At 45.2% G+C, this 8,874-nt stretch overlaps 1 protein-coding gene across 1 annotated transcript; it reads right to left on the minus strand.

The window, feature by feature from the left end:
• LOC141571111 (interferon omega-2-like) lies at window positions 1-585 on the minus strand. Its single transcript, XM_074330330.2, has one exon. It carries the CDS (start codon window positions 583-585, stop codon window positions 1-3), a length of 585 nt encoding a protein of 194 aa, XP_074186431.2.
• Window positions 586-8,874: the final 8,289 nt, after the last annotated feature.

The following is an 8,874-nucleotide window of genomic DNA, read 5'->3' on the forward strand; positions in this document are numbered from 1 at the left end:
TCAAGGTGAGCCCAGGTCTCCATCCTTCTTTCTTAACCCTTCTTGCAAGCTTGTTGATGAAGAGAAGGAACTCATGATTTCCTCTCTGACAACCTCCCAGGCACAGTCACTGTATTTCTTCTGTTTCAGGTAGAGACGAATGCCCAAGAAGTACCTCTTCACGGCCAGTGTAGGGTCCTTCCCAGAGGCAGATTCTGCCTGTCCCACGTCCTGCACCAAACAGGGTTCCAGGTCTTCCAGCTGCCGATGGAGTCCAGTGAGGAGCTGGTGCAGCAGGGTCGTGTTCCAGGCAGCAGAGGACTGCTCTGTGAGGAAGACTCTGGAGGTCTGCACGAGCATCTCGTAAAGGACAGAGATGGCCTGGGTCCTCTGGACCTGGCTGCCATTCACCGCCTGCTGGGGGAATCTGAAGTCTTTTCTGTCATCCAGGCACAGGGAAAGGGAGATTCTCCGCATTTGATCCAGGAGCACGACGTTCTCATTGCTGACCAGATCATGGTTCAGAGTCAGGTTGCAGCCCAGAGACCCACCGTGGCCATGGCTCAATACCACCAGGGCCGAAAGGAGAGAGAGCATGAGGGCCATGGAGAAACGTGGGTGCTGCTGGCCTGGCTCAGCTGAGCGTCGGATGAACCTTGGCCTCTAGGTCCTCTGATGACAATCTTTCGGAGCATGGCCATTATATAGGGAACACAATCATTTTCATTTTCTAAACATATCACTACACTTCCACTTCCTTTATTTTGTTTTCATTCATGTCTTCTCCATTTACTCTAAGAAAATATCAGTCTACACTATTAATTTTGTCATAGAAGTTGAAGTTTCCCGGTAAAATCCAAATGTGCCCATGGAAATGGATACTGATCAATCAATTGAGAAATGTCTTGTCCAGAAGTCAGAACTGTGAGTAGCTATGCAAATGCACAAACATATGCACATATCATGTACATTTTTCATACATAAATATTGCTCTTCTCCTCATTAGAAACAAAATTTGGCCTTGAATCTGGGCAACATTTTTACCTCCTTGCTTTATTTGCAGAGGGAGACAGGCTCCCTCAGCCCCGTGGCTTTGTGTATTTTGTTAGGTACTTACCACACCGTGGATAGGAAATAAGCTCTTCAGCACCCAGGACTGGGATTGGTTACTATTTTCTTCACAGCCGAGGCTGGTGATCATTAGTGAGTAAATTTCTGGGATGTTTCTCTTCCTGCTAGAACAGATTCATGCAGGTCCATGTGGTTACACTTCACTGGGGCAACAAGGTCACAACTAACAGACACATTGCCCTTTCTTTCTACCATTTTGTAACAGGTCCATAGGGCTCCTCAGGTCGTGCCAATACTTGCAGCACGAATCCTGGTTCTTTCTGGTGCATGTAGGTTGGCGATTCTAATACCAAGATAATTTTCTTTTCCCAGGAGCACCTCACTCACAAGGGAGGTATCACCTCTAGAAACCCTTTCCCTCTGAAGTGACAGAGAGTCCCCAACCCAAACTCTCCTGACTCACTCCCTAAGGGCAGGCTGAGCACATCCTGAGGCGGTTAGGATTCCCCTGTTGTGGAGAGATTGTGTCTTTGTTGGCAAAATAACTGATTTTCTAGGATCCCGGCCCTTCCCGCTCTATGTGCTGAGGACCCTCATTCTCACTCGTGACCTCCTGACCCATGTCCCCTGGTATCAGGAGTGAAACCAGTCCTCAGTGCTGATTCCAAAGTTTATTTTTTCTAAGTAAGTGGAGGAAATAGTTATCCAATTGTAATTATTTCGCCTTTAGTAGGCAAATAATTTTTATTTTTCCAGGATGGCTTTTATTGTTTGATTCTTTTACCTCAATTTATTGGACAATCGTTATGCTCCAAATCTGTGAGCTGGGAACACGAGATCAAATGATGGCGTCTCTCAGCAGAAACTTACGGGACAGAAATTAGTGAACTTCAGTTGTTCATTCAGTCCGCATATTTCTATTGGGCGTCTCTCTTCATCCTTCGCTGTCTCATGTTAGGAGGGCATGAGGCCCGGGCTATTATGTCAGGGAGACATAGCCTTCTTTCCTTTACTTATGCGAGCTATTTCATTTTAAATTTAAAAAACAACAGTAACAAGAATCTGAATATCATATTTTTTTTGCAGAGCAGTGTACCAGGCATGGTCTGTCTCGCTCCTATGGCATAATTTCGGTTTCTTTCTGCGGTTAATACAAACAAAGGAAAGTAAAAGGAGGGCAAAGGGGCTTCACTGTGTTTCCCCATAATTTTCAAGACTTCAGATTTTTTTGTTTCTAATTTCAACGTTCCTAGAAAGCAAAACCTGACAGTTGTGTGTGAACAAAAATAAAACATACGTAATTCAGAATGTCACGAAAGTGCAAGAAAGGAAGTGACTCTTTGGGTGACAACATGACAAAGTGTAAGTTAGCAAAAATTCAGTGTAGCCAAGTTGGGACCTATGGCAGCGGAAGGAGGGAAGCCAGTGTTGAATGACACAGAATCAGGACACAACTGCTTCTGCCAGAGGCTCACAGAACAGTACCTCCCGGGTCAATGACCAGCATTCGTGTTGCAAGACCAGCCACTTCATTTTTCTTTCATTGAATCCACATGTGATGAGCTCTGAGGAGAGAAAAGAGGAATCACACCACCAACTCTCAAGAGACTGATCCCCCTGATCCCCAGTTGCCAGAACACTAACCCTCTCTGGCAGGATTGTGAATATGAGCCCTAGCCTGAGCACTCTATCCACTTAAGAAATGCACTCAGGCAATTAAAAGTTTGCCTTGAGAAATCTAGAAATAAGAGAGGGAATGAAGAAAACGTTCAGCTCTTCATCTGCACAAGAATGACGATGGTACTTTAAATGATAACACCCAAAGTTCTCTCAGGCTAACTATGGTCCAGCCACTATTCTAAGACCTTAGAGATTGTTAACACAATCTTCTTAATAACCCTGTTTGGATTACACTCATTTATGAATCTGTTTGGAGAGAAATATAAATCTGGAGGGATACGTTTTTCTGAAGGTAGCGAAGATTCAAGGTCAAAACCTTAAGTAGATTTGAAATAATGACTTGTGTAGAAGGACCTGTTAAATAAAGTGAAAGACTGAAATGGGCATGAACTGTATGAACCACGGAGAGGCAAAGCCATGAAGTCACAAGAGCAGGGAAGGTGAAATGATGTATTTCCAGCTCCACTTCAAGTGCCAAAGAATTGTTGTCTATTGTTTTGTGTGTCAACGGGGTTGTGGTTTGTATAAGGATCTGAGCTGTCTGACTTCTAAGGAAAAGTAGACAAATTCCTTTTAAGCAGTTGTAAGGGGGTAGATTTTTCTGTCAACTGAAACAGAAGTTTGCAGCTGGCACCGGAGTAACGCGCGTCCCTTCCGATGCTCAGCAGGCTGCTGTGCCATCAGAGCAGAGGGTGCTGCGGACACTGCTATTGGCCATGTCTCCGTGGGAGAACTCGGTGCTCTTCTCCCCTCCCCTCTGAATTGGAATGACCTGGAGAAACAGCTGACTCAGTGCTGTCCATTCCATTGGATTGTTCCTCCTGCTGAGGACCTCCCTGCTGCAGTCCACGCTTCAAACGTCTCTGTTCTCCTTCCACGGGCTGGAGCTGCTGCTGACTTTCAACTTCTTCGCGTTTCTACAGGTGCACTGTGGTTTTGGGAGCAAAGGTGAGTCCCGCGCCTAGTGCAGCGTCCTTGTGGTGGAATCAGAGGTGGAACTGCCTACCAGAGACCTGAATGCTTGCCTGGATTCTTTCCCCAGTCGTGGGTGTAGACGGGTGGCCGAGCTCCGTGTCTTTACTGCGTTTCTGCGAACGACTGGCCGGACATCAGGGGGACCTGGACCTCTCCCTGCACGCGGGAACCAGCTGGCAGGGACGGTGGAGGCGGGGCCGTGTTCAGAATCCTGCTTGAGAGGCTGAAACACCTCCAGGGCTTCCAGCTGGGGCTGCACGGTGATCCCTCACACCCCATCCGTGGCACTGGGCGTCGCTTCTCATGCCTGGGGGTGTAAAGACCTGCTCAGCTTCTGGAACCGTACCGGCGTGCGGGCTGCGCAGCGCTCACTCCCCCTTCCCCAGCCCTCCAGCCCTGCGGCTTGGTCCTCCAACACTGTCGAATATTTAGTAAGTCTGGGGTGTGAAACAGGACAGGGCTAACAGATTTTCAGGGCACAGTGTCAGTATGAAACCAAATCGTCACCTTTTACACCCCAATCGCAAATAGGAAAAACAACAAAAAAAGTTGCAGTAACAAACAAACAGAAACAGCAACCAAGAGTGGAAGGAATCCTAAGTACAAACATTTGAAAGGTGTAGGGCAATCACAAAGTCAGAGCCAGGTGAATCCAAAAAAATGTCCTTGTTGGCCTGCTTCTACAGGGTTCCCAACCAGAGGTGGAGGAATAAAGAAAAGCACGGACAAACATCGTTTAACATGGTAACTAGATCCCTTTAACCCATCAATTGGAGAGGAGCAATATAGAGATTGAGTGTGTGTCATGCAGGGAGACCCGCGGGGTCTCTGGTCCCGCTCCCCATACAAGAACACAGGATATGGTGAGGCCAAAAAGGAACACCCACGGAGACATAGGTAGGGGAGTCATACCACTATATTCTCTCTGGTGGCACTATACTCTCACTGGAGGCTGGATCCACACTGTCCGCAAACCGCCATCCACACTTGCCAGCCCAGCTGCCATCTTCTTGCTAGCCCCCATTCTTCCTCCTCTCTCTTCTCTCTCTGCTAGCGTAGCCACAGCAGTTATATTAGTGGCCAATGACTCACTGGTTACAGCTGACGGCCAACTAGCCACAGCTGATGGCCATGCAATCACAGTTGGCCATTTACTACCTGAGCCAACACCTTTCTATGTGAGGCCGAGAGCCTGGAAACTACTTTCTGGGGCTCTGCCCCCACAGTGTGTAAACTGAAGCAAAGATTTGAGAGACCCCTGATTCCTGAGAAATTAATTTCCACTTCCCGATCAACTAGTTCATTTACAATTTTGGATAACCTTCATACCTCTCAATTCTACCCAAATGGGTACTTGGCAGGCTGTTATTTGTCAACCACTGTATTCTCTGACATTTCCTTATTTAAGTTGTCTTCTCTCTTACCACTGAGTCACAGAGGAAGGGAAGCAAGTGGAGTCATTACTCAAAGTAAGAATGAGAATTTTTTCCAGATTATATTATGCAGCTGGGGCATTCTCCCTCTGTAAGATACAACAGCTGAGGAAGTGGGCTTAGTCAAATATTGGGGTGGGACCTTTCCAGGACAGAGCCTCTTTGTAGCTCTGAAGAAGTAGGTGAGGATCAGACTCTTTCGCATGGAACAGAAAGAAGCCTGCTGTCTGCAGACTTTGGTGATTGTCGTTGTCCCTCTTGGCCAATAGGTGGCGCTCCTCCTCCTTAAATGCTTTAATCATCCCCAGGGTAAAATCCACCGGACTTTCTAGTTCCTTTGGGCTACAGCTACGATTAGATCATGGTAGAAGCGACAAGCCGCAGTTCCAAAAATATTCATCCGAAGGAGAAAAATAGTCCGTGATGTAGGAGTTGTTTCTGAAACACCTAGAACGCTCGTTCAACTTTTGCTTTTAATTGGTGGCTTTATACTCTAAAGGGAAATGAATGACCAGAAACCACAAATGGGGAGGAAACAGCTGTATTGGTGGGCAGTGCAGCTGAAGAAGGAGTAAGTGAGGAGAGCACGCTGGGAATTTCTACATTGGAGAAAAAGGAAGTGATTCTGATATGGGAACAGAGCAAGGGAATTCAGAAAAGCAAGGAAGGAGGACAGAAGAGTGCCACGTATTATTACACGGACCATATAAGATTCATTCCTCCTTAGAGACTAACTTCTCTCTTCCACCTATTAATGCAAGCCGCCATTTCCTTGCTGCATATTCTTATCCTCGATGCGAGTAGTGACTATACTTTAGTCTTCGTAACACTTCCCAGAATTCTGTTTTTCACACTGTCGTGTTTTTGCAGGTATTTATTGAGAGATGGGAGAGTTCACTATTCTGATACTCGAATAGGACAATTGAGTCGCGAACTCATCCTGGATAAAGTGCTACATAGCTCGCTGCTGAATATCAGTAGGGTCACCTTACAAGTACCCCTTGGAAAGCTATGCACTGATTCCATCTCCTAGTCCACCCTTCAAAGCCATTTTGGAACTCTTGTTCTGGAATGGCCATCAGAGCTGTTGTCATATCACCCTTGATGTCCTGAGTGTTATCAAAATGTCTTCCTTTCAATATTTTCTTTATCTTTGGGTAAAGAAAGAAGTCACTGGGGGCCAGATGAAGTGGGTAGGGAGGGTGTTCCAATACAGTTATTTGCTGACTGGCTAAAAACTCCCTGACAGGTAGTCCCATGTGAGCTGGTGCATTGTCCTTACTCAAGAGCCATGAATTGTTTGGGAAAAGCTCAAGTCGTCTAACTTTGTCACACAGCCTTTTCAGCACCTCTAAATAGTAAAGTTGGTTAACTGTTTGTCCAGTTGGTACACGTTCATAATGAATAGGCCACTGATGTGGAAGAAAGGTTAGCAACATTGTTGCAATAAATTTGCATATTTAATTGTCAGACCTTTGCATAGCTGTATTTAAAAATGAGAAAACAGTTACCATATTTAAGCCTTAACACTGTGAACATGTTTGAAGATGTTTTAGTTTGTTTCATGTTCACAATAACTCTAGGAATATTTTCACCTTATTTTACATGTGAGGTAGGTGATGCTCAAAGAGTTCTAAATTCCCCAGGATCACACCTAATAGCTGGCAGAATATGGTTCAATACTGAATCCTATCTTGCGTATTTCACGCAATTGAAAAGTTCATCTTTTAAAATTCCTTTCAGAAAAAGGCCGACCTCCCAAGATAAGAAGGAATTCTGCCAACAGACTGCCTTATGACTCAGAAATCCAAGCCTTCCTAAGGTGTCCAACCTGTTGGTCCTCTTCTAGAAAACCCTGACGAATACTCTGGGAAGCCAAGTGTTCCCGATTCTTGTGCATCTTCTGAATTACTGCATCCTCCAGAGGGGAGAACAGAACCGCACAGGACAGAAATATGTTGAAATTTAACTACGGCCCTAGCCAATCCCTAGTTGGAAAGCAGCAAATCCGAACCTTGAGCGTGTTACCTCAGGAAAAGACGGCTGAGCCCTCCACAGTCGCAGGCGCTCCCTGCTCCCTAAGCAATGACACCTACTTCCTGGTGAAATACCTCAGGGAAGATATTATGCTCGTCATAGAAATTCCTCTCAACATATACCACAATTGATATATTGGAATAAGCAAAATGTCACTAGCTCGCAGGAACAATGACACTATTCATTCACAATCCTTAGCTTATATCGGGCTGCTCCATTTTGCTACCTATGCAGAGGTTTTCCCACTGAGTGAAAGAGATTTCAAGATCGTTTTTCAAGATGACAATGAGAACATTTCTCTATTCCATGATAGTTGGAGTCTGATAGTAGGAGTAAATCTGTGAAACTAATGTTATGCTATTGACAGTTGTATGATCAATGTTTCAAGAGATTTTCCTGATTAGCACTGAGTGCCATTCCCGGATTGGCAGCTCTACCTGCCCCCAGAGTCCTGTAGTGTGTGGAAGGGGTGATTCACAGGGAAGCTCTGGTCTGCACAGTAGGTTGTAGGCGGGGAACACACCTTTCTCTGTCCCTTTAACTGCCCAGTCCAAACAGTCCAGCCAGCCTGGAACCAGAGACTCACACTCTTTCTCTTTGTAATAGACACAGGGTAAGGCAACAGGCAGGTCATGACGGCATTAGAACGTATCGTTACCAAGAAGTAGCCGTGTTTTGTAGCATGAAGTGACGTCTCCAGGAAGTGGTAGCATCTGCCTAGATCAGAAGCCAGCCCCCCAGGCTGGGTCTCTGCATTTGTTCCACTGGGTCACCAGGGAGCTGTTTCTCCTGAGAGAAGTTTCCTTTGCCCTCCCACAGGCTGAATCCACTTTCTGTTTTCTGCTTGCTACAGCTACTACTGCATCACACTCAACGCATTAAGGAAAGCCTCTCATGAAGACGTTTCTGCAAAACCTCGAAATGTGATGCACTTTTGCTTTTTACCTGTAATGTTCTGCTCTTTAGGGAAATTTTTAAGCTGAAACCACAATGGAACAGAAAGCAGTTGTGTGAATGGGCTGAGAGATAAAGAGTAAATGACAAAGGGCTGTGGGGCTTTCTACCCTGGAGAGGAAGGAAAGTGTTGTGCTATGGGGGTGTATCCTGGAATGTGCCAGACGCTGGAGCCATTACCTATCCTGCTGCTCTGCCCGTTACCTAGATATTTATTTCCCTCTCTCAGATATGAGTACAAGCCACCATTTCATCCCTGAAAAAATAAGACACTTCTGTGACATGAGGAACCACCATTTTTCAGCCTTCTCCAGAATTCATGACAGAATTCTGTTTTTTTTGGCTGCCTCTTTTTAGGTCAGCTACTGAAAGGTTGGATACAGGTCCTAAGAATTTGATAGAAAGAGACACGTTATATAAGTATATGCTGGTGAGAGAATTCATTTTTTTTCCTTCTGCTCAATACAGCGTTGAACGTAACATTAATTTTGACCATTGCTTTTAGGTTCCTTTCCCCACAAGAATCAAAGAAACAAGAGAGCAGGAACCTTATTCGTTCTGTTCACCTCTGTATCCTGAGGGTAAAACACAACCTGATATAGAGAAAGTCAACAATTACCTAAAATTTGAATATAATATGATGGGTAAATGATTTGTGAGATCCATTCTTTAAACCAAGTTGCACAGTCAGGCTTGGTGTTTCTTTTAAAAATAAACTAATACGAGAAGTTTACTATGGTAAAAT

This window comes from Rhinolophus sinicus, chromosome 16, assembly GCF_057876585.1.
Source record: "Rhinolophus sinicus isolate RSI-liver-muscle chromosome 16, RSI-T2T, whole genome shotgun sequence".
NCBI lineage: Eukaryota > Metazoa > Chordata > Mammalia > Chiroptera > Rhinolophidae > Rhinolophus > Rhinolophus sinicus.

Excerpts from the sequence above, each read along its gene's own strand:
- LOC141571111 (XM_074330330.2), bottom strand. The coding sequence starts at position 585 with ATGGCCCTCATGCTCTCTCTCCTTTCGGCCCTGGTGGTATTGAGCCAT.